This window comes from Amblyomma mixtum, chromosome 2 (assembly GCF_055824585.1).
Source record: "Amblyomma mixtum isolate Tamu chromosome 2, ASM5582458v1, whole genome shotgun sequence".
NCBI classification, from domain to species: domain Eukaryota; kingdom Metazoa; phylum Arthropoda; class Arachnida; order Ixodida; family Ixodidae; genus Amblyomma; species Amblyomma mixtum.
In genome coordinates this window covers 279,323,593-279,348,669 of record NC_143013.1, presented here as the reverse complement: position 1 = coordinate 279,348,669, position 25,077 = coordinate 279,323,593, and the positions used below count along the sequence as shown (strand labels likewise).

At 50.7% G+C, this 25,077-nt stretch overlaps 1 protein-coding gene across 4 annotated transcripts in view; it reads right to left on the bottom strand.

The window, feature by feature from the left end:
- The window catches only part of LOC149364120 (uncharacterized), a 146,964-nt gene that overhangs the window by 2,665 nt on the left and 119,222 nt on the right, over positions 1-25,077 (bottom strand). For all 4 annotated transcript variants that reach the window (XM_089574113.1, XM_089574116.1, XM_089574115.1 and 1 more), the window contains 7 exons: positions 9,923-10,155; positions 8,704-8,966; positions 7,273-7,554; positions 4,085-4,360; positions 2,717-3,517; positions 2,259-2,391; positions 854-1,036 (listed from right to left, as the gene is read on the bottom strand). In XM_089574113.1, the coding sequence (XP_089430239.1) occupies positions 854-1,036; positions 2,259-2,391; positions 2,717-3,517; positions 4,085-4,360; positions 7,273-7,554; positions 8,704-8,966; positions 9,923-10,155 (2,171 nt within the window). The remainder of the gene's footprint in view (positions 1-853; positions 1,037-2,258; positions 2,392-2,716; positions 3,518-4,084; positions 4,361-7,272; positions 7,555-8,703; positions 8,967-9,922; positions 10,156-25,077) is intronic.

Genomic DNA, 25,077 nt, shown 5'->3' with positions numbered 1-25,077 from the left:
AGATTTAGTCAGGAGGTTAAGGGACCGCTGTTCACTGAATGTCGCAATGTAGCACTCATGCAAAACCGAAGAGAAGGTTTGGTTTAGTTTATTGCGATTTAACGTCCCGAAGCAACTCAGGCTATGAGGGACGCCGTAGTGAAGGGCTCCGGAAATTTCGACCACCTTTGGTTCTTTAACATGCACTGACATTGCACAGCACACGGGCCTCTGGAATTTCGCCTTCATCGAAATTCAGCCGCCGCGACCGGGATCGAACCCGCGTCTTTCGGGTCAGCAGCCGAGCGCCATAACCACTGAGCCACCGCGGCGAGGAAAAACGAAGAGAAGAACGGCCAAATAAAATCGAATGTCATAGTTTCAGTACTGCTAGTCCCTACAATGATCAGCACTTCCACAGCCAGTACCAACCGCGGATGCCAGGTTTAGAACCGGCAAAGGTGAATGCTTGGCGCAATATCTGGGAGTACACGAGCTCTCAAGGTGTGTCAGTGGCACGAAATGGCAGTGCTGGCGTTCCAACGACCTTTATTGCTATAACACCTTGAAACTAGGGAGGTGTACTTGTTGTATAGTGTTTTCTTGAGCACCTCCTGCCAAAGAAATTAAAATAGAAAATGAACGTGACTACGACCAAACGAATTGTTAAAAAGGAACCATGATACAGCGATCTCTAGTTGCATCAGAAAATAGAGCAACACTACATGCCGCTGTAGGGTTTGCCTGTTGATAAATAGGATATGCTCTATACCTCCATCAAGTCCTTCTGTGCTAACAAACTGCAATTTCATTCCTATTTCTTTTGCAGGTGTTATTTGTGCGGTGTGTCATAGACGACATTGCCGGTGCTCACTTGGTTGTCTTTCTCGCAGTCCTCGGAAACCTCTGGAATGGTGTTGTAGTTGGCAGCAGCGCCAGGGTGCGATATGCTGGCCCTTCGCTCGGCAGGGACTCTAAGGGGCTCAGCCAGCCGGGACACTCCGTTAGGTGGTGACGACGCCAGCGGGTCTTCGGTGTAGTCTTCCTCGGCTTCCTCCTGAAAAACAGGTTAAATTGTGTGGCTTGTTTCCATCACAAAAGAGCTGCGCAGAAGGTGGCCGGTGACAATAGTCACAGAAACACTCCGGGGCTGTCTTCAAAGTTGTTCATTTATGAGAATCAATTACCACCAAGAAAAGCGCCGCATCCCAAACGATACCCCGCAATCTGAAAGATACCCCGCAATCTGAAAGAAATCCGTGCGACACAGAAATCGGAGATGAAAGGAAACGTTTCGCGAATCTCACAGCAGTATTTACGTGACACAACCACTCGATAGCCTTTTAATGAGTTGGCCATTAGAATGGTCTATGCAAGCAGAAATGGCGACCGCGCTCACGAATGGCGTGTGTGTTTTATAACAAACTCAGATACTACCTCGGGTACAACGAACCTTATTCAGCCACCTCGACTGTAACGAACATTAGTGTGTTAACCTCGGATATAACGAACCTAAGTGTACCACCTCAGATATAATGAATTCGACTGAGTCTACTTCGGATACAACGAGCGTTTAGATGCTAACACATTCACACGATCCGCCGAGAATCGCCTAAATTTTTTTTGCTTTCTCTGTGTTAGGGCGACATTCCAAGTGCTCAGCAGAAACAGAAGAACAAGAAGAAAGCGATACGCGGAAATAAACGAGAAATAAATAATTTAGAAAATTCCATTTTCGATGCAGCATGTTCTAGCAGAATCTCGATGGTACAAATCTCACAGGGTCGGGGAAGATATTCGTATCATCCAACATTTCGTATTATCAAAAAAAAAAAAATCAGTATGCAGAAGCATGAGAAATGCATTCTGGCAGATCTATTTAAGCTGACTGGATTTATTTAGGGCTGCGCGGCCACGGCTGACTGACTACTCGCGGTGCATACAGCGCGACTGGTGATCACGCAGACAGCGATATAGCACAGTGCTCGAGGGTGCGGTGGCGACCCACGCGTCCGTATCATCCGTAGTGGCGCGGGATAGTGCTCGGAACATCCGAAATTCTGCACTCCGACCGGGTAATTGACGAATTCGTATCATCCAAAATTCGTAACAGTGGTCGTCGCATCATCGCGACTGTACTCTACTTGCTGTCTAATTGCCTCAGCACTCTAACCTAGTCTTCAATCACTTTACAGATGCACATGCAAAACGGAGAACAGCACCTATGTTTGAACAGTCATCTATTGCACTACATGAAACCAACTACTCGGCCCTCTCACCTGACGAGCAACCAGCAGGTGTACCACCTGGTCCGGTGTGGCAAGCAGCTGACGGGCCTCTTCAATTTCCACTCCTTGAACCTGATGACCATTAATTACCAGGAGCTCGTCACCTTTGCGGAGCTGGCCGCTCCTGCGGAAGAATCAGGAAATAGTTATTGCAAACGCGTAAAGCGTAAAGAACACACGTTGCGCCGGTGGTAAAACATTACCAAGTGAGTTATGATGTCCAGTCGCGAGTGAAAACACTGACATTAGGCACTCCAGGAATACGCAAAATATCAGTGATGCAAGCTGATTAGCAGAGAGAAATAGCAAGAACGTTGAGAAAGTGCACTTCCAACAAAGACTGCCTAGTGCACTCTTATGAGGAGCCTCATCAAATATAGAGCATGGAACAAAGCATGATACCATGACGGTGTGTACGCTGTGCGTTTCTAGAAAACTCAGGCGCTTACCTGGCCGCTGGCCCATCTTGCTCCAGGTCGGCGACTACGTAGCCAAGCACAGAGCCGTCTGGGCCACACTTCCCCTTGATGTACACGCCCAGCTCGCCCCTCGAGTCCTTGGCCAAGCGCACGGCTAACACCCGCGCCCCGTCGGGCACGCTTCGCATGGAAGCGGTGTCACTCCCTCGCTGCTGCCGCGTCGAACCACCTTCCAGATGCGCCTCCAGCCACAGGCGACGCCGCAGGTCATTGGTACTGGACGCGAGATGTCCGAGGTCACCACCACCAGAAACGGCCCCGACACTGCGGCACCCCAGATCACCCAAACTCGCGCGGCCCACTCGGCGGTCTTTACCGCTTTCTCTCACTGTCTCGTTGCCAACGCACACATTTGTCCAGGACGAGGCACTCTTGAGCGTACCCTGCAAAAGAGGGGCGGCGCCTTCATCCTGCGAAGACTGTTCTTGCGAGCCAGCCCTGGACAGCACGGGGGACTCGAACGAACAGCTGCGGCTTTCCGTTGACGTCGACGGCGACTTCTTCCAGCGGTTGCGCAGCAGCTTGCGGTCCAGCGTCCAGGCGCGGAACTGCTCCAGCTTGGAACCTGAATTCGGGGGCACGGATCTCTCGGACCGCGGGCTAGACTCAGCTTCCCGGCTGCTGTTGCTGCTGCTATTGTTGCTGGGAGTGGTCGCGTGTTGTGAATTGTCGCCCCTCCGGAGGACGGAGAACAGGGATTGCGTCTTGCAGCGCAGGCTCTTGCAGTCGTACGGCGTTGCGTGGTAGTGGTCCTGCTTCGAAGACTCAAGCCTGCGACAGAGGAAATCAGTCATTTCCATCAGTTACGTGTGTTACAATCATGGCACAGCGAGCGGAGACAGTTTGGCGGCAGCGTTGTGGCATACAAACATTGCCAGGACAGTAAGATGGCGCATTTGTCTCCTTTACTCTAGAAGAACGAAATGACTAGCTTATGGTCTCTGGAAACATCTAAAGAGCCGGGCACTTAGTATCAAAGTAGTTTAAATACCCAACTTACAGTCAGGGCCCTAAAAAAAACGTGTCAATAGAGTGCAAGCATTACTACAGGACTGCTTGATTAGGCATTGAGTAGGTTAGTTTACACAGTAATTATCCGGGCGTTTCGAAATATAAAAATTCTTGATGCATGTCAAAGAACTGCAGATGGCCAAAATATATCCACAGTCCTCCAGACTGGCGCTACGCAAAGTACTCAGTGTCACTTTGGCACCAGAAAAAATTCCTTTACCTACTAAACCATATCTTTCATCAAAGATTAGCACCATATTTGTTGCCATTTGTGCGCTCTATAGTACTTCTAGTTATTTACTGCATTAATGGCAGCAGCGTCCTCACCTGGACTTGTCCTGCCTGGACGCATCACCTCCCTTGGACCCAGCACTGGGCGATTGCAGGGAGATCCTGTGCAAGAGGGCTGCCGCCAGCCTCTGAACATTGGAACCTTCCTGGGACGAAGCACGACGCTGTGATGGCGCTGCGCTCGGCGTCGTGGTCGCGGTGGCCGCCGTGCGGGGGGTCGCTGACGTGACGTCACTGGTGAAAGGATGACTCGCGGGCTCTGTGCACACGATGCGTGGAGACTGCACGGTTCCGTTGGCTTGAGTCATCCTCCTGCCGAAGAAAAGAATTGTCGCGATGAGTCGCTACACACTATATGCATAATTGTCTCATACAGTTGGCATCATTCATGTTCAGCGAAGAGTAGCGAAGACTTCGCATAATGAGCGAGTTTTCCAAAGTTGAATAAACAAAAGACAAAAGGAAGGCGACCTGAGTACAACGCTGACTTCGCAAAGCGCTCCACTACCGATGAAAGAGAGCTTTATATGAGGAACGAATGGTATTTACTCGCATAATAGGCGCAATTTTTTTCCAGAAAATCCGGCTCAAAGTTAGGGGTGCGCCAATTACGCGGGGTAAAATTTCCGGAAATTTTTCGACTCGCAAAACTGAAATTACAGCATAAACGCACCCGTGTACGGGCCACATCCTGTTTTTCCCGAAGGAAATAATTAAAAAAAAATATCCGTGTAAAGGCCGCACCCAAACTTTCCACGATCCACGCGGGAATAGCCTTCGAAATGCACGCGCCGTGGCCTCTGCGATCGGCTCCGCGAGCAACGCGCGCTTGGTCGCAGAGGCCACACATGCGCACAGGAACTTCCAGGTGCCGCTCACGGATGACGCCCAAGGTCAAGCTTATCATCATCGTCAACTTTTTCGTCCGCCGCGAGCAGCCGCGAGCTTTCGCTATCCATATCAACATCAGCATCACCAGCTCCAGTTTTTTTATGGCTGTCAAAGGGCTGGTTTCTGTCGTAGCGTGTTAGTTCATCGTAGTTGTGGCTTTCTTGCGCTGTCGCCGAGCGTTGCTATTTTAGCACGACGAACAAGCGCCTTAATAGCTACACGGCTGGGAGTTAAATCTCGAACACGGCAAGCGCGCGGCAGGCCGGAAATTCGATGTGGACGAGAAGTGCGGCAGTTGCGACTGTGGCGTGCCTAAATTTTCGTATGCGACTCCTATCGCCGCGGTTTTCGGGGTCCTAAGTCGGGAAGGTTACAAGCTGATGAAGCTTTCTAAACAGATGTTTAAAGTAAGCATCCCTGAAAACTGTGCGCGGCTGTTCCACGCGATGTCGTTGTACGTGCTGTGGGTCCGCAGCATCTGCGACGGCAGCAGCACTAGTGAGGACTAGTAGCAAGTTAAGCAAAAACTTCGTTAAAATAAAGATTGTGGGGGTAGGGAGGCGTCGGCTTACAATTGTGTAAATACAGTACGGATCACAGGGCCAAGTTCGGGGTGCGCCTATTATGCGCGGAAATAAAAAAATCCGATTTTTCGCGACCGAACTGGGGGTGCGCCTATTATGCGAGTAAATACGGTAAGTGATAAAATTTTGGTTTCGCAACACTACGTGAAACCAGGCTACGTGACAGAGCTTTACGTGGCGACACGAGTGATACTATAGTTGCTTACCACAGTTGAAAGTGAAAAGGCGAAAGAGTGGGTTCTCTTCATTGGGGGTGCGTTTGCTTTTCCGGCCCTTTGTTTCAAAATACGATTTTTGCAATGTGAAGACTGCTTTCACAGATCGGCCGCAGCGCACGCGCAACGTTCGTAAGATTTCGCGCCAGCATTGAAGAGAGCTAACTCCGCCGTGATATAGTGCAGTTTTTTTTTTTTTTACACACAGGAATTTTATTGCAAGATATATATATATATGCAGTACATAGCGTGTGCCCGCAGAAGCGAAAGCGCTTGTGGGTGGGCCACGGCAGTAACAACAGTGCGCGGTCAATACAAAACGCTGAAAGTACACAATTGACAATCCAAAAAGGAGGAAAAAAAAAGTAACAACAACACAAAGCCGATATATTGCGTATAGTTCACATGGGCGTCCGGAGGTGGGGGGGGGGGGGGGGGGGGCAAAGGGGGGCGGCTGCACCCCCCTGGAAAATCACTCACTCGAACAGTGAGTGATGGCCGCACGCCAGGGGCGGTGGTGCGCTCAGCCAAAAGGGTAAAAGCAGCCCCGCTTCCACGCTTTGGGTCACATCTGCGAAATGCCACGTCCGGGCGCGCGCCATCCCGCCGTTTTCAAACCACGCCATCGTTAGCTCTACAAAAGGGCGACCTGTTGAAGACATGCAGCGGCACCGCCGAGCATGTGTTTTCGAGCCGTCTTGAGATGGGTGTCTGTTTCTTTGATCTCTAGAGAGATAGCGACACGGAGGCAGACAGTGCACAGGGCATGTTGTTTTCGCCTTCGTCACTCACTATAATCAGGATACGTTCGTACGCCGGCCACCGATGAATTCTTCAGGACGGAAGGACAAATCAGCCTTTTACCATACCAGTTCTGCACTTGAACTCCACGAATGCATCGTATTTTGCCCTAAGTCAGACCGTACGCGGGGGTGGAGTCATCAGTTACCAGACCCGTTAGGCGAAGCTTTGTCCTAAGTGAACAGATGACAGAGCCCCATTTAAGGCTTGCTAACTGATTAATGAACGCCCATTCTTGGCCCATCGCTGTATGTGATGTATTCTGCGTCCGTTCACCGGTGAGCAGCTCAGGCGGCAACGCCTCAAGACTGAACCTGAAGGTTCCGCCATAAGCCAATGGATCAAACACAATGGCTCAGTTTAAACTTAGCTCTGGGAAAGTTTACTCCTCCAGAACAGCTTGGTCAAGTAGAGAATGCCAGCTGACAGTACCCTTATTGTACGTTCACACTAAGGCCTTCGGCGACACAAGTGAGTGTGCCACCGAAATGCCGTGGTGCCCAGTGTTGCGACTGCGGAACTGCACAAGATGCGGAATGAGGGGCGAGCGCAACCTCCTCCACTGGTTTTTCCGCCGGCAGAAATCTTTTACGCATCTATCGCTTTTGCCGCTCGGTTTTCCGCCGGAAAGTAAGTCGCGGAGGCGGATTTCGCTCTAACGTGACCCCGGATGCCCTACTGCGTACGCATGCCATTATATTCGACACCAGAGGCAACATGAGAGGAAGCGCACCTCTGCCCGTGCTGCTGGAAGTGGTGCCCCGCGGTGGCAGTGGCAATGGCGACCGCGGGCGCATCCTCGTTGGGGCTGTCCTCGCCGCCGTTCTTGGTGCCGTCGCTCTCGTAGCCGGACTCGTCCGAGCGGTGCTGTGTGGAACTGGCCAGGCTCGCCGTGTCGCCGGTGCCTGGTGCACCCCCGTCCTCTTCGAGTGGCGGGGTCGGCGGGGCACCGCTGCTGCCACTGCTGGTGCTGCCGCCCTCTTCCGAGCACTGAAGGTCTTTGCAGCCGGGCACCCTGCGTGGAACAGACGGAAGTTGAGCGGCACGCAAAAGAAAAAAAAAAACAAATGATGCTAAGCTCAAATTAGCGCGGGGACTGCATGGAACTACTCGGAGAAGAACCAGGAGCTGCACTGCACTGCCACGCACACCAGGTGCCTTACTCCAGAGCTCACATCCTATGGGCATCTAATGAAAATAGCGACAGCAGGAGGGGGGCCATGACGGATATATATATATATATATATATATATATATATATATACACACACTCTGTGAACAAAACCATCGACTCCTAAACCCGGTAAAATCATAGCCCCATCTCTTGCTATGGATATCAGGTCCAGGATCCACGGTTGGGATGCTCTTAGCGGCAAGAAGACAGGATATCGCACGCCCTCAGCAGTCAAACATTTCAACACTTTACCCTCTACTTGTCTCCCTGTACTCTCCTCAACATACCTTCGATCCTTTCCCGCACTGAAACTTCTCAAATCAATCAATCAATCAATCAATCAATCAATCAATCAATAAACTCCGATGGTTACCTTCTCTTTTCCTTCAGGGGAGTGAAAGGCCTCTCTACCATGCATACTTGGGCTAGTTGGTGAAGATGTGAGAACATTGCCCAGAGGTCGTGCTACACGAATGCTGACAGTTACGAGGACTGACTTCTAGGACCACGAGCCGCGCCTACCGCTTTCGTTCTGCGTTAGCGGTTCTGTGTCGCAGAAGTGCCTTTTGGAGTTCTGACTAACTTTTGTCTCCCTGCCTTCTTTGTTCTCTTCGTCTATGTCAGACAGGCTCGCCTCTCGTCTTGCTATCTCGCACTACAGCACTTGGCCGATAGAGGACAGTTTTCGCAAACACTATGTTATTCTGAACGCCTGCCGCAGACACAATAGGTCAGTTGTAGCCAGAGGGAGATAATGGAGGGTTGAGGAAGTCCCAAGCGCAACGGTAGCTAAGTTTATTCTCACACTCTGTACCGAGACAGAAGGGGCCAAATGGCGATTCTTTTGAATCTTTCTAACAAGCTCTCCACTGCGTAATGATTCTGCCTTCTTCGTAAGCATTCTTCGGCGAAGATTTTCCTTCAATGGCTACACGATTGGCGCCGCAAATCAAGTGTGCCCTAACGGAATATTTAAAACCTCCTGCTTACCTGTCCATGACGGCCGCCTCGCCAAAGCAGTCTCGACGGTACCGGCCACCCGAGTGGGCCACGCTCAAGACCGCGGCGTCCAGCTCGTCGTGGTCTATCACGTCCGCATCGAGCAGGGACGCCTCGATGACGAGTGCCGACGTCGAGCGGCTGCGGTACATGCGGGACGAAGTCTTGCGGACCACGGCGCCAGGGCGCTGGTGCGAGGACCGTTGTTGGTCCTCTGCCGCATTTGGAGCGCAGTCCTGGTAGAAGCTGCCGTCCTGCGCACATGATGCCACTCGTTGAGCGCCCGAGTTAGGCCACAGCGTGCCGAACCAGCGCACGCAGTTGTGTTTAAAAGTAAGACCGCTTCTAGTTATAGATTCACTGGTGCTCCCCGAGAAAAATTGTAGAAATACCATTGCACCTGAGTCCTGAGCTCATTTAGAACGCAGCAATTGTTTGGTTTTGTTTTATGGGGTTTAACGTCCCAAAGCAACTCAGGCTATGAGGGACGCCGCAGTGAAGAGCTCCGGAAATTTCGACCACCTGGGGTTCTTTAACGTGCACTGACATCGCACAGCACACGGGCCTTTAGAATTTCGCCGCGGCCGGGATCGAACCCGCGTCTTTCGGGTCAGCAGCCGAGCGCCGTAACCACTGAACCACCACGGCGAGGCAATCAGCAATTGTAATTTACTGACCCTCTCCCCTATGAATGATGACGACCACTATTCTGTTTCTTGCAAGTTAGAACAGCGGCTAAAAACCAAACAGAAAAGCCTACTGGCGTCGTGTTTCGGGCTCACTTCAAATACAAACTACTATGGAGATTTGATACGGTGACTACGCAGGACACTTTTGTGAAACAAGTACCGGTTAACACCCAGTAAGGTGCTTTTTATTTACAACTGCTGAACAGGACGACATGAGAAACAGAACACTCTCCAGGAGCATGTCGAACTGATCACACTGTAGCAACAGCCTGAAGTGTTTTACGTGATTAATGCGGCTATTGATGAAAGTCGACGAAGCAGTAGTGACGCAGCAATCATAAAAGAAACACTCACAGCTGCGTGCTGAACCACGCACCGCTTTCACAACAAAGTACGGAGTAAATGTTTGCCACAGTGTACTCTACACAACACATCTGTGCACACAACACACACCACATCTGAGTTACACAACAGCTGTGCACATTTTGCATGAGGGCACCCATGCGGAAGTGAGTACGTACGTGTCTGTCCTGTAGGCACTCGACGCTGCGCGAAGCCTCCCTCGACGACAGCAGGTCGGGCACGGTCAGCCTCAGCGGCTGGGTGAAGGTGGCCAGTCGCTGCGGCCACTCGACCAGGCAGGGGCGCTGCTCTTGGGCGGCCAGCGACATCGGAGTCGTCGTCGTCGACGGGGGCAGCGAGTACTTGTGCGGGCCCACGCACGTCTTGCGGCCCACGCGGCTGAAGGCGAACCCTGCCAAGTGGGAGAACGCGCTCAGCGTCAGCCGCAGGAACGCCCGGACAAGATAGGGCGCAAGGTACGCACTACATACACAAACGCGCATGTAAGAAGCTCCGCGCGTGAGAAAACTGCAGCCGCAAGTTTATGGCCTTGTCACGTCGCTGTTCGCCGGTGCGCACCGTTGTGGTTTGTGGCATCAATTGATGAAGGCGTACACTAAAGAATTGCTTTTACTTTTAATCCGGGCGCGCAGTCTGCAGGCCCGAATTTCAAACCAGTTCAGAATGGTATGCGCGCCCTGCTTGCTAAAACAAGCGGGTCAGCTGCCGCCTAGAAGTGGTTAACAAAACGACCCAGATGGCTGGGCGGCGGAGTATACCCCTTATAAAAATGGTCTGTCGACTGTCGATTGACTTCTTGTGGACTGTTACCCTCCTATAAATATTTCCTTCTGTCTATTGTTAGTCTATAGACTGTCTATGGAAAAAAAGTCTACTAAAAGTGTATGGTCATAAATCGATACATTGTCTATAGCATTTCTATTGCTTATAGACTAGTCTATAGGATGTGCCTATAAAAAGTCTATAGACTTTATAGACAAAAGCCTGTGGATAGTCTATGACTGTCTAAAGAAATGTCTGTGAGTGCAGTGCAGGGATAGAGCTGAAACGCAGCGTTTTCATGAAGTTACGTCGAAGTTGCGCCTTGCCGAACAAGCGCATGTACGCCGTTTATGCACGCATCAGATCTCACATTCAACCTACTGCGCTACCTTGAATGCTTAGAAGGAAGATTGAAACTGAAAGCATCGACAGTGTGCTTCAACTCAACCCCAAACGAAATTTCTCTGCAATGGCAGTATGCACAAATCGCGCCAATAACTGTGAAGCAGATACTGATAACAGTGACATCCGGAATGAATGAAACCCGCTATTGTTTCAAAACAGCTGGGTGTGTTGCACATTTCTATTGCCTGAACGTAACACAACTGCAAATGTAAGCGATGACACAATCTGTACGTCTGCAGCGAATAAGCGATGCCCGGAGGTCTAGAATTTAGGATGGTAATCAAAGCTACGCGGAAATGAGAGTTTTTGTAAGTTATCAGGCCTATGTAATTGCACAACGCGTTGTTGTTTTACGAGTTCGTTTTGTGCGCTTCCAAGCCCCAGGAAGCGATAGCTGCGAGGGTAACCGCGTTTTCGCAGTTCTAAAAACTGATATGAAAGTGATATATTACTGACGGTGGGCTACACGCTTAACGGTAATAGTTAAAAAGCTAACTATTCAATATTGATTAACCAGCCTGCTAGTTAGTCCGTCTTAGCCGTATTCTGATGTACTTCACCGCTGACAATACTATGCCGGAAAAAGTGTTCTTTTAATTCAAGAAGCCTTTTTTTTTTAGTTGTGTAAAGTCTTAGGTGAACCACCCTGTACAGAAACAATAAATAACGGCAGCGAAGAACGTCGCCTATGGAGTAGCTCCGGAATAACGTGTAGACATGCAGTTTTCGCTGAAAACGCTGCAAAGGAGCCCACCGAGATATGTGAGACAGATACTGATCCAATTCCTTTCCTCAAAAACTAATTTACCAAAGCAGGCGAATCCGGGCAGCCGCGCGACACCGTGAAGAAAGCCACGGTCTCGCAAAGCATTGCCAATACAGACGGGCAACTAAGAGACCATTTGGGATCACGGTGAGAAACACCCAGAAAAGCTCACTAATTATGCCAAACGGAAAACGCCGTAAATACCAAGGCCCGGAGCCGTCAACCGCCGATAACACCGCAAAATAGGCTAGCACTCACAGGCGCTCAGTTTCCTGTCTGAATGCCACTGAAACTCGTAATGTGCATCCGCCACGCCGATTACAGTATGGCACGTGGGCGCCAGTCGCATGCCTCAGCGCAGTCTGGGTAGCCGAGAACGGTGTCGTCTATCTAATCCAATCTCCCTCCACCCCACCCTAAGAATGTCGAGGTCGCTATGCGTGCTTCTTGTATTGCAATGGCAGCGAATTAACTTTTCATGTGCGCTTCTGTATGCGTGGTTTCTAAACCGTGAACTTGTACCAGCCGTCTATTGATACTGTTTGCACTCGAACATACCCGACGCCGCGGGAAAATATACGTAATGGCCGTCGATTATTACTACTTCTAAAGTTCGGGTGATGGTTTAAAGTAAAAATCTTTTTTGCAGTACGTCACGTCAATGCGACATAGGATGACGCGAATGCTCTCCGTACCGAACCTATACGCCTACCTAAGTCGCATCAGGCAACACAAGTGCAGTTCTCAAGCCAACATTTCCGAGGAGCACTGAGTCATAACGAATGCTGTGGCTGCGCAAGCCTTGACATTATGATCATGCGCGTAATGAAATTTTACACTGACGCGTGTCGAGAGTTCCCCATTGTCGCAGTCTTACGTAACAATCGCGTCCGGCAGCAAAAGCAGCAACAGGCATCACAGAAACTCGGCAAGCGCGCGCTTTTGAATTCCGTCAACAAAGCATCCGCAGCAAAGAATTACGCCGCATCGGCAGCCAGGACAAGAAAAGAAGGGAGCCCGCGGGCAGGTGCGTGCCTTTTCTGGAGGGGTTTCGGCTTTCCCGGCTACCGGCTTTTCCATCTCCGTGGATCCCGACACCGCTGTTTTTTCTCCTTATCTTTAGCCTCCCTCCCCTCTTCTCTTCGAAGCCTATTGTCTCCGTTTTCGGCGCAGTCAGCGGTGCCGCTTCTTTCCGCTCGCGGGACGGCTCGGACCGGCGACGAGCAAACCGGCGGCTGACTCCGAGAAAGAGATGAGTCAGACGCAGCTTGGCCTCCCAAAATGGGCCTGGCTTGAGCGCGAGCGAGCTTCCGTTTCAGGAAGGCGCGAACAGAGGGGCTGTGCCTGTGCCCGCGTGTGTGTCGGCGGTCTAAAAAGGGGTGCGGAAGACAGCTCAGACCTCCCCGGGCGGCCGGACGAAAGCCCCCCCACACAAAGGACCGATGATGAGACAACGACCAGCCTCCGCACACACACCGGAATGGGCAAGTTCCGCGGCTAGTTGGCGGTACGGAGCGGAAAGAAGCCCGCGGCAGAAAAAGGAGAACGTGCGGAGTTGGGTTGTTGACCCATGCTGGTTAGGAGCGTTCACGTGAAGGTTGCACTAAACGCGGCGACGCCTGAGCGATAATCTTTTGACTTGGACCACACAGGACAAAACTTGCAATGCTTGTGGACAGTGCTTCTGTGTCTTGTGTTGACTCTCTGTGATGGCTCAAACTTTCATCTCGTCTTGCCTTGCTGCTCCTTCCAAACAACTCCCTGCACATTTTCTTCTTTGCCTCTGCGAGCTGATTCGTAATACTGTGTATGCTCGGTCTTTTCGAGGAGCACAGTTCCAGAGGAGGGACTACACGATTCAGCGCAACCGGTCGCAACACAGTCGTTACGTGCACATGCTCCAGTTACACTTCAGATACCCAGGACGTCAGCCATGGAACGGCGTGGCAGACTCTCGGCGGGTTCCCAATTCAACACGCTTGAGGGATCGTATACGAAAGTTATTCAACGTCGATTCGTCTCGGGGAACCGTGGAAAGCAGTAACAACCGGCAGCGCCGAAAGCCACAGCCGAGGCATTTCCTTTTTCCTTGATCCTCAAGAAACCAGAGGAACTCCTTCGCTGGCCACCGAGCCGACACCGGAAACTTCCTTTTCTCACACTTCTCGCCTATCCGCCTTTCTTTCTATCTGGCGCTAGTGAGCCACCCACGTGGAAGATTGACAGCTCCTTGCTGCTCGTTCCGGAATGCACCGGCCACTCATACGACCACACCGCTGTGTTTGGGAAAGAGGAGAGAAATGAAAAGAAGGCCGGAATTTCCTGCCAACCCCGTTCCCGCCGACGGATAATAATACCAGCGGTGAAAGTGTAAAGGGGCAGCCGTAATGACGCCGTTCGTCCAAGGCTCCCCTGGAGTTCTCCGCGGACGCGCCCAATTTGTGCATTACTCCTGAGTACGCGCAACGGTGCGCATGTATCCCACCGGCGGGCCCTTTGTCCTCGGAAGAAACGGGTACATGCACACCCGCGCTCACTCGCGCCGCCCTGCGCGTGTCTGGAGTTTTCATAACTATATCTATAAAAGATGTGCCGTGGGAGAATGAGAATGAAATGGCTCGACATGTCGAAACAACGGCGCTGTACTTATCTCTTTGCATTCCTCTCAGGACAGCGAGCAAGGACAATGTACTTTCGCAGCACCGTTGCTGCTTTAGAGGCCCCTACGTGCGAGCGCGGATAAAGAAAATGAAAATACGCGATCTGAGAACGAAACATTCCAGGGCCTGCGCAAGCATATGCGTCCTTGGCGTCGATGTGTGAATCGCTACACTTCTTAGAGCGTGAAATCAGTTCAATGCCTGCACCGGATCAGTGCCAGCTAATCGCACGCGATTTGAAAGCAGGCGGCTGCAGCGAAGTGCGGTGTACGGCCGCGTCGGAGTCCTTGCTTCGCACGCCAGCGTACAGTGAATACGGGAAGCCATACGACTTGGATTATCCATATCGTGTGCTCTTAAGGGGAATGCGGACGAATTTACAAACAGCCGTATGCACAGCCTTTCGCTAAGAGAATGCAGAATATCTTGAAACATTTAAGGCCCACCACTCTGTCGGTCAGAATAGCTTCGCAAAAAATTATCAGAAAACATAACAGACATAATATAGAGGATACGCGGAGTTGTAGCAGTCTCGCTTCAACTCTCCAACTTGCGCCCCTGCCGGGCTCAGAGCGATGCGCCTCCGACGAGAAGCTCGTTATCATGATGGGTATTATTTTTTCCTCTGCTGATACGTGTTTCTTTCCTAACTGCACGCCATCTTGCTACTTCTACAAAGCGGTATGCATTGGAGACTCGCGTTGCTCACTGTCTAGTTCCCGTGACTACACTAGAGGTGAAGACGCGCAAGCGTGGTTTTCTTGGATTTCGAACTGTTGCGGGTGTCATTAAGTAAAACGGAAAGGGAATAATTGGCATACTTCGCAATTTGATTTCTTAGATGTAAACTCAGTGTCTTGCAGCAATATATGACTGAAGATGGGTTGCGTTAGTTTGTACAACTTTACAGGCAAGCTAGCCCTGCTGAAAAAAAGTTCTATGATGCAATAACCTCATAGATCATTCATCATAGAATATCATACAATCTGTATGATATATCATACAGATTGCATGATATTCTATGATGAATGATCTATGGGTTATTGCATCATAGACCTTTTTTTGAGCAGGGAGATTTGCTTCCCCCCCTCCCCCCCGTACTTTCTTTATCTGTGCCATAGAGAAGCCACGACGTTGGTAGGGCATAAAACTCGTTATATATTGCGCTCGTGATGCGCCCCTCTCAAAGGGCGAGACATCTACGGATGATCCGCACATCTTCGACTGTTTATTCAAGCAGCAGACGACGGCATCTTGACCGGCGCGTGTTCCCGTTCCGTCGAAAGTCCCAGGGTGTAGGTGTGAAAAACGGGAATGCCGTTACGTAATGCCTCGCCCCTCCGCCCTCTCAACCCGCACAAACAAGCACACCCATAGGCGTTTCCAAAACACGCACTTCCGCCCAACACCGACGACGACGACAACACACAGTAGCGGAAACATCGCGAAGCCCCACGAGGGAAACAAGTGCGCGTCACGTGTCGAACACTTCGCGCACGTGTTGAGTCGACTTCCGCCTGGTCGCCCACAACGCGTGTCGATGAGAATTCTGTCGCGGCGGTGAGGGGGAGGCGTGTGGTGGGAGCGAAGCCTCAGAACAGCATCCGCGCAGCAGCAGCCGCGTGTGCGGTCTCCCGCTCCTCCGGGAAGCAAATAAGGAAACCGTCAGCAGGGGCCTCGTGTACGCGCGCGCCAGGCGATCCGAAAACGATGCCTCCCGTTCGCGCGCCGCGTCTCGCAGCTGGGAAGCAGTGCCGGCGTTCGCATGGCCCGGGCAGGATGCGTGATGCATGAGAGAGTCGCGGCCGACGTCGACGACGTAGATGGTACACGGTGCATTGCCATGACATGGCATCGCACGGTATGGAATGAAATGATATGGCTTGGTATTGTATGATATATGCCGCGTATGACATGGCATATGGTATGGCGCACTACTTACATGACGAACTTCATAAGGAGGTGCCAAGGTGCTAATAAAAATTGTAGTCACTGGATGGTTTAACCGACCAGTGTGTTTTGGTGCAATGTCATTCGTTTTGCGCACTTAAACCACAGACGAATGATGAAGACACCGGCGTTGATAATTCGACATCCTTACTCCCAATCGTTATCAGTGTATCGAAAGCTCGTAATGTTTTATTTTTGCTGTACTTCAATTATAATAGATTTGTTGTTATTATAACTTCATCGTTATGCAACGGAGGTTTCATAAAGACAAAGTCCCAGAACTCACCATAGGAGTGAGTTGTATGAGGAAGAGCTATGTAATTAGTTCCTGTTACACTTGAATGCACGACATTTTTTTTTTTTTGCGTCAGGGCCATTATCTCAACAAAAAACTGTGCGCATGGCAGAGAGACGTAAGACAGAGGAAGCCTGCCATGCCAGTGACAGTAGTGGCAATAGTGCACCAGCGATGCGCGCGAGGTGTCGCCGAGATCACTCACAAATCACCAGATCGACTTCGCTGCTCGCTCAGCACCACATTCCGTTCTTTTATCAGTGCGACTTCCGCTGAAACGAGATGTTTCGACCCCAAGGACTAAACGCGTCTCCCCTCCCGGGTGTGTCTTAATCCACTTCGAGAGGAACTGGGCTGACGAGAACAAACGACATCACGTTCTGACTGCATTTGCACGAAGTGCTCAGAATCAGACGTGGCTTCGTCGCCACCTGCACCTCGGATCGATGAGCCTTTTGTGGTCACACGCACAGCGTTGGCTTCGCCGAAAGACACGCAATTTCCTCCCATTGGGCAACTTGCGATCGCGAGCGCAGAGGCTCAATTTAGAACGATCGAAACTTACACTCAATGACTGCGCCTGTAATTCCCGCCTCTCATCCCTCCCCCTTCCTTTTTTTTTTTTTTTGATAGAAAACTGCCCAACAACGCTTTCGCGCCCTGGCGAAGGATCACGCAAGGTGGAAACTCTGCCATCACCTGCCTGCCTATCCGCGGCAGGCTAGACGCTCAACTTGATTATCGCGTGAACGGTCTGAACGACCTTTCCGCTGTTCAACGACTTTTCACTGATCCACACGCGACATGATCGGGATGCTGCGATGTGGTCGAGACACGCAATCAATCGTCACACACTGCTCGTCAGTTCAACCGCCGGGCTGTACTGGAAATCTCCCACGAGGCGTTGTGGTAGGCTGTAGAACTCTGTATGTGTGTTTGAGCCATGGGAGCAATGCCCGTCGCGGGCTCATCTGCCGTGCAGGGATCGAATTGTGGGACGACTTGGGGACAGCTTTGTCAGCGCTTCAGACAGGTTCGCGGTCCTGAGGCCCCGATCACACCATGTGAGGCCATATTCTCGGTTTACTTTAATGTCTCCCTGGAAACACTTATGGCGTGTATAGGTACGATAAGGGAGTACTCATTTCATTAGAGAATACCTTAATACCCCACTGTAAACAGAAAGAAGTAAAAAGGGGAGTAAGCTGTCCTCTAGCGCATTCCTTTTCATGAAAGGGAATGCGCTAGAGTACAGCTTACTTCTATATAGGCGTATTCGTGTTTACAGTGTATATAGCTCCTTGAATCCAATGTCAGCACCCCCCAGGCCGAAATAGTCTAGGTCTATCTGGATGCCATGAACACGGAACGCATTCTTATTAAACAAAGCATGACCACGTGATCTCAGAGTGGCGATATGTTTTATTCGCTAACCAGATTGCGGCGGCCGTACCCCTATAGCGGCAAATCCATGCTCGGCGTCGCGTCAGCAGACTAGGCACTCAACGTTGCTCTCACAGCAATGCGGTGCCAGCGCTGTCGGCTAACTTCCAAAACGCACAGTGCTTGAGAGGAGTTCTTTATCAGCCGCTGCATGCAAGCTGATAACGCCAGATACCACTGTACTCAGGTTGATAACGGCCGCAAGCCTCAATGGTAGAACCCTGACCCAACGGCACAGGATTTCACTTTCATTGCCGGCATCCGTGCTGTGTAGTGCGGCTGCTGACAAACCTAATCCAGACATAAGTGTTTTGGTGCTACCGAAACGAAATCGCGATCACTCTGTCCTCATTTAAAGATTTACTCTTGCTTTTGCCTCAAATGATATAGCATGATACACTCAAATGCAGGAATTACCATTCAATGCATTTGTACAACTTATCCCCGCCCCATAGGCCACAGTAGTGGTCACTGAGAGTCAAATCCACTGACCACGCTCAAACTTACGCGACACAGTTAATGCGACACAGTTAATGCGACACAGTTAATGCGACAACCGAAAGTTGGTACGAGCGTATTCCAACGGCGAGAAAGCCGACACAAACACATTCTGATTGACGGTTTACAGCTACGCGTCATTTGCACGTGCGACCGGAATTACGCAACGTTGAAACGAACAACACGAGCGCACGTAGCTGCGTTCGCTTCCTGTCGCCGCAGCGAAAGCGTCAAGCGCGATCCACTGCGCTGCCAGAAGAGAGCTTCGCCGCCCTAGGCTGGTTTCGGCGCCCTTGACTTTCAACGACGCGGCCGCCTCGTTCTCCTGCCTAGACTGCGTCCGGAACGACGACAACGTTTCGCGGCGCCCCGATAAGATCCTAGAAATTCCGCAGGCCGGAGCCGCCGGTCGACCAGCAGGCGATCCGCAGATAGCGAGCATGGGGCCCTCCAGAGGGCGTCGCCGCCTCGAGTCGCTGTTGTGTCCGTCTCCGCTCGTCCGCCCGCCGAAAAGAAGGCACTACGCTGCGCTACGTCTATTGTTAAAAGGTCATAGGCGCAAAGAAGAGCGGGCTGTGGTGGCGTGAGTGATGGCCTCGCTGGACCCCCGAAGAACACAAGCAGTGCTTTTGGACGCGTTGAATACCCCCGCGAACTAACCACTTCGCACTCATACGCCGCCCCTTGTCTTTCTTTTTGGGTGTCGTCTTCAACGCGCACAAAGCATACGGAGTGAAAGAAACCCCGCAGATGAAACCAAAAGGTTGAGGCTGTCCACGTGCTCGTGAGCAATTCGAGGAACCTCGACCACAGCGCTTTTCGACCGGCCACGGCAGTGCATACACACAGAAAAAAAAAGCCGCAACGCCAGCGGGCAGGCAAAACTTGGTAGCCGCGGGGTCATCAGCTCGCAGCATGGAAGCGGTAGCGAAGCGGCCAACTTCAAAGCATCTGAGGGCCGTTTAAGGGGGGCAGAAAACTGAACAGGGTAATTTCGCAGTGAAGGAGCACACTGAACACGACAACAAAAAGCCTGCCTCGGTGCGGTGCGTCTTGTTAGCTTTTGTCGACAACTAATGTGCCGCGTCCGCACATCCCCGAAGAGCTTAAAAGTGTCAGCAGACAAAAAAAAAAAAAAAGCCATCAATTATAGGAAGCTGCAGAGGCGGTGGTCAAGAAAAACGCCCTTTCAAGCAGCCACCCATGGCAACAAGTCCTATTATACGGGACTATAATAGCGCACATTGAGAGTCTGCAATATTGCCGGAAGCCCTCTCTCCCTCGTCGGGTCCCTCTTACTCTCACAACGCTTGTCCTGTCTCTTTCTCTGTGCGCTGTCTATTTTGGCAGCGAAAGGAAAAGTAGCTTTTCTTTTACTGAAGTAAAAAAACAAATTGTAGTGGAGTGCCAAAGAATGTGAATAGTTTTCGCTTAACTTCGAGCAGTTTGCAGCAATCATTGCTGTACCTCCTGAGCACATCCTGACTTGTGTGAGCGTGTTTTCTTTTTCGCTTTACCGAATGACCCAGGCCGTAATAGCAGGCACACACTGAAGTACTGTCCCAACCAAAGTTAGGGGAGGGGACGGGGAAAAGGGATGTCGCGGTCACTCTGGTGGATCTTAGCAGACTCTTCGCAAGTACCATGTGCTAATTCACCAGCGTTAAACGGCTGATTACCACTGAATCTCTATCATAACATAGCTATACGTGGAAGAACTATTATACAGGGTGTTTCACCTAAGATTTTACACAATTTTTTAAAATATGTTCTTTGAGTTAGAAGAGCGCTTTTTACAGCATTGCATTGTCAGTGGTGTAGTACAACAGAATAAAGCTAACACATGCTAACTAGTAGGCTGGTTAACTAATACTGAATAGTTCACTTTTTACCTATTTCTGTTAGGCTCCTTAATTACTGAGGAGCCCATCGTAGGTAATATTCATATCAATTTTCAGAATTTTGAAAAGGCGGTTACCCTCGACGCTGCGGCTCATCAAATGTTGACTACATCGCGCTATAATACATGCGCTTTCGAGAAGCTTGGAGGCAAAGCAACTCCTCCAGTGCACGTAACTCACCGAAATAGCTAACATTTGTTCGGTCACAGCGTCGAGGGTAACAGCGTTTTCGAAATTGTAAAAACTGATATGGATATTATTTACGGTGGGCTAGACGCGTCGGAATAATTACAAAGCCTAACAGTAATAGTTAAGAAGTTAACTATTCAATATTAATTAACCAGCCTCAAAATCTCAGGTGAAACACCCTGTATAACAACCTGCATCACAAATCATCACAAACCTCAACCCAACCAGGCACATTCGCCACTTTTCTTGAAGGAAATGCCTGAAATAAAAATTTCCCTCGCTTCAGTATTACGGGCGTTTATATTATACAACGCTGTGCGAAACGATATCACAGCGCCAGTTGTACAAACTGCGTTTTTCAGTAAGAACGAATATAGCCCGTTCCTCGCTCGAGGAGCGAGACGCGAAGAGAGCACGCGGAAAAACCAAGCAAATAAATAGAACCGAGTTACGTGAAAGTGGAAAATCGGGCAGGCATAAAAAGAGTAAGAAAAGCAAAAAGAGAACAAACAAAGGAAACCGAGCGAGCTTAGGAAATAGAGAAAAACCGAACAAACACAAAAGCGGAAAGCGTCATCATCCCGGCCCCGCGCTCACGATGCAGTTGTACAGGTATAGAGGTAAAAGCGGAGACGCACTCAGAGATGAAACTCGCTCACCGCAACAGCTTTGTGTAGTGCATAATACCGCAATCTCATCGTTCTATTTAGAGGGGGGAAAAAGAAGCTCGCGCGACCCGTTTTCGGTGTATACGTGTACACCGTGTTCCTCTTTCCCCAGATCTGGGTCCCTGCGTATGTACGGTGGCGCCTCTGGTCCTAAATGGATCCGCACGACCAAAAATCGGCCAACGTCGGCTAAACGCGGAGCAGAGAAGCCATCTCCGGACATCGCATGCATCTCCGCGGCGTCAGTCTTGTCCGCTATATCTTTTTTGTTTCGTTCTATTGGCCCAAGAAGCCCACATCGGGGCCGGTGAAAGCGTGACTCAACGGATCATTGCGTAGAACGGAGGAAAGCAGGGAAACGAAAGCAACGGCTCGAGTGAGACACGATGCGCGCATCACTCATCGCTCGGCTGCGGGGAAGGAGGGGGACACCGAGATCGGGTTCGCTCTTTGTTACTGGGTTTCCTACATAGATTTTCTCAGGACTCTGATGCGCCCGGTGTTGTCACAGTCTCTGGCTACCTGCCCACCGTTCGCTTCGTGGCCTTAATAGAATATCCGACTTATATCCAAGAGCCGTCGAAAATGGAGCGAGGAGGTTTCAAAGGCGAGGCCGGCGAACGTGGGAGTCGGACTGGCCATCAGTCACCTTGTATTCGCCTTCGGCCAAAGGTGATTGCGTACATAAATGCATTAAAAGTTGCCATATCGTACTTGCAGATGAAAGATATACTTCCAGTGCAAGGCATCGTGCTGTGGCTTGTAACACGCGCGCACAAGCTCAAGTTTCGTGTGAAATAAAAACACAAGACTTGACTTTCATCTAATGCGTTCAAAAACAAACCTAGCAATGACAATGATAAGGAAGAAGCAGTGACAGTTAAGAGCACAGTGAATAGTCAACACATTAGCGCTGCCGTGACGCGCACAGATCTCTAAATGCATTCTTTCCCAAAGCAAAAAAGGCGAACTTGGAGTCAACCATGGTCTCCAGCCACTCGCAGACGACGGGGACGTGCCTTCTGCGGCACGCATTTTCCTCGCATCATTTATGCGTCTTTGCATTTCAGCACCGGCCACTTTCCAGACCAAGACGCAAGACGCTGGAAGGGATTCTTCACTCTGGCTAACTATATTTACAGCGCAGTCGAGACCATTCTAGAGGAGCGCCGAAGATAGCTTTAGGAACAAGCCACTGAGCACCTGCTTGAAGCGTTCGTGCATGGCAAAAAAAGACTAAACAATAAAACAGGAACAAAACACTAGCGCTAGACGATGGACCGATAAGCGAATACCAACTTACTCTCCCCAGACACCGAAAGAAGCGTATAGGAAAAAGAGCCGATTGTATTACCGATGAGGAGCTAGCAGCGCGGACACCGCTACCCGAACGCAATTATACCAGCGCACCCCAAAAATAAACGCAGCCGAGCGCGTTCCCGCAGGACCACGCCGGGAGGATAGGTGGATCCGAAAACGACGCGTGGCCAGAAATGAAGGCACACATAAGGCTTCAGGCGCACTTAGCCTCATACGCAGTACGGCGTGCGCAGCAGACGACGAAAGTGGCGGGTGGTCGGCCATATACTGCACGGGGTTGTCACGCTGAAAGCCGGTTATGGAGGACACCGACCGACGACACTCAGTGTGTGTGTCGAGAAGGGGGAAGTGTGCGTCCTGCCCACGCCAGCGCCGCCAGGATTGAAGCACAAAAACGACCCGAAGCAGCTCGATCGCTTCCCGGAAGTGACATACAATCGAGCCTCCTCTACGCAGCAGCCAAGACAGAGAGTAGCGTGTCTCGAGGAAGTGCCGTGGCGTAATGCGATTGATTAGCGCTGTGAATGAATGCAGCAAGAAGTTGCAACCAGGTCAAAGACAAATTGGAGCGCGAGTCATGGTTCGATATCGCCACATCGCAGGACCTCTGACGATTTTGAAACACTTTGAGCGCATACCGTGTAGGCAGGAACAGTCTTTGCTCGACGCTTCAACTGGGTTTATGTGATCACGCTTACGAACCGAAAGTGAACTATTTTTACCGGTAAAGAATTCGTCCCGCACTAGAATGCAAGTTGCAGACTGGCTAATACCCCTGCTACACGGGCGTTTCGAATGCCTTCCAACCGAATGTCATTCGACTCGACTGCCGAACTAACGCTGCTACACGAAGTTTTTCAACGGCATTCGGTTCAGATGACATTCGAGTCGACGGAGCTCCGCGGAGACATTCCAGATTTTGGAATGCCTTCGAAACGCGACACAGCCCGAACCAACCAATAGCCGTCGCCGCCGCCGTCGCTTCGCCCCGCCCACCGCCGCGCGACTGCTTTCAGATCTGTGGCTGTTCATTTCGATACCCGCTACTCGCTTTTTTTCTGCTGTTTGTTTAGCAAATAGTTCGTGTTCCGTCTAAGTAAGTGCTTGCAGATAATAGTACACCAATGAACATTTACCGCTTGTGCATGAAATTTCCCCAGGAGTGCGCCGATGAGGACGACTGCAGTCATACTGCTGTTTACATTGGTTGACATCGCTTCGTATGAACAGCTTGTGCTCGTTTGCAAGACACAAAACGGAATATGCGCTTTAGTTCTATTAAATAATCCCTTCTCTTCTGTACCGGTTGTACCCGTGCTTGTTTACGCAGTGCGACAATCTGTGGAAAGCGCCGACGCGATCGCTTGCCTGAGAAACACTTGACAGCCGGGTTGTTGACATCGGATGATCGGCGCTTCTCGCTAATTTTCCCGGCTTTTTCCGACATGCCCAGTACTTTATTTTAAACTACTTTATCCAGAAGTATGTTTGGTGACCGTTCGCGCTAACTGATATGGTCTAACTTGTTAGTCACAAGCTAGCGACGGCGACGACTGCTGCTGGCCGTAAAGCACTGCTCGGCAGCTCGAGTCACACCGCCGCTTCCCGTTCATCGTATGCGCGTCCTGCGATGTAAGCAATAGTTGATTTCATGTCACTGCTGTCAAAACTACACTCGTTGACCATTTGCATTCGCTAAAACTTGTGAATTCGTTCCTCACAACCACCGCAATCACCGATCCAACATTGCGGACTCGCTAGGCCTAGTCGTCGCTGAAGAGTCGTCGTCGACTGAAATTAATTTGGCAAGTGGTTATCGCTGTTGAGTGTCCAAGTGTGCACATGTGAAATATAGCCGTCCGTTTCGCTTATTTCCGATACGGATAATGTATAAGCGCGCTTGTATTCGCACTGTCCCCTCATCAGCGTGTTTTCGCTCAGCCGCCGAACTCCCGAGGGCATGAAGGCTGACCGTCCGCCGATCGGATTCGTCGGTGTCGTTTAGCCAAAAAACTTGTCCCACTACAATAATATTAAAGTGAACTGGATAGTTCACTATAAACACATGATGCTGTTCACCGTGATAGTGCCGTTGTCGGACTAGTGTGACCGTCGTCGTCGTTGTACACTGAAAACGAGCTGAGAATTTCGAATGCGTTTGGAAAGTGCCGTGTAGCACCGCGGGTGTCCATCGAGTTCGAATGCCATTCCAAGTCTCGACTGCCATTCGACTCAGATGTCATTCGAAAGTACCCGTGTAGCACAGGTATAAGTCTATTCAGTACTCAGTTCCGAAACACCCAACGAACAAAGACAGTACACTGCCATGTATCTGCTCGGCCAGCCTGTCTTGCAGGTCGACAAGCATAGAAGTGGCTAACGAAAGCAGTGCTTTTGCCGCCCTCGGCGCGCTTTACCAAGGTCGCATCATGCAGCTCTTTAGCTCACGACGTGCC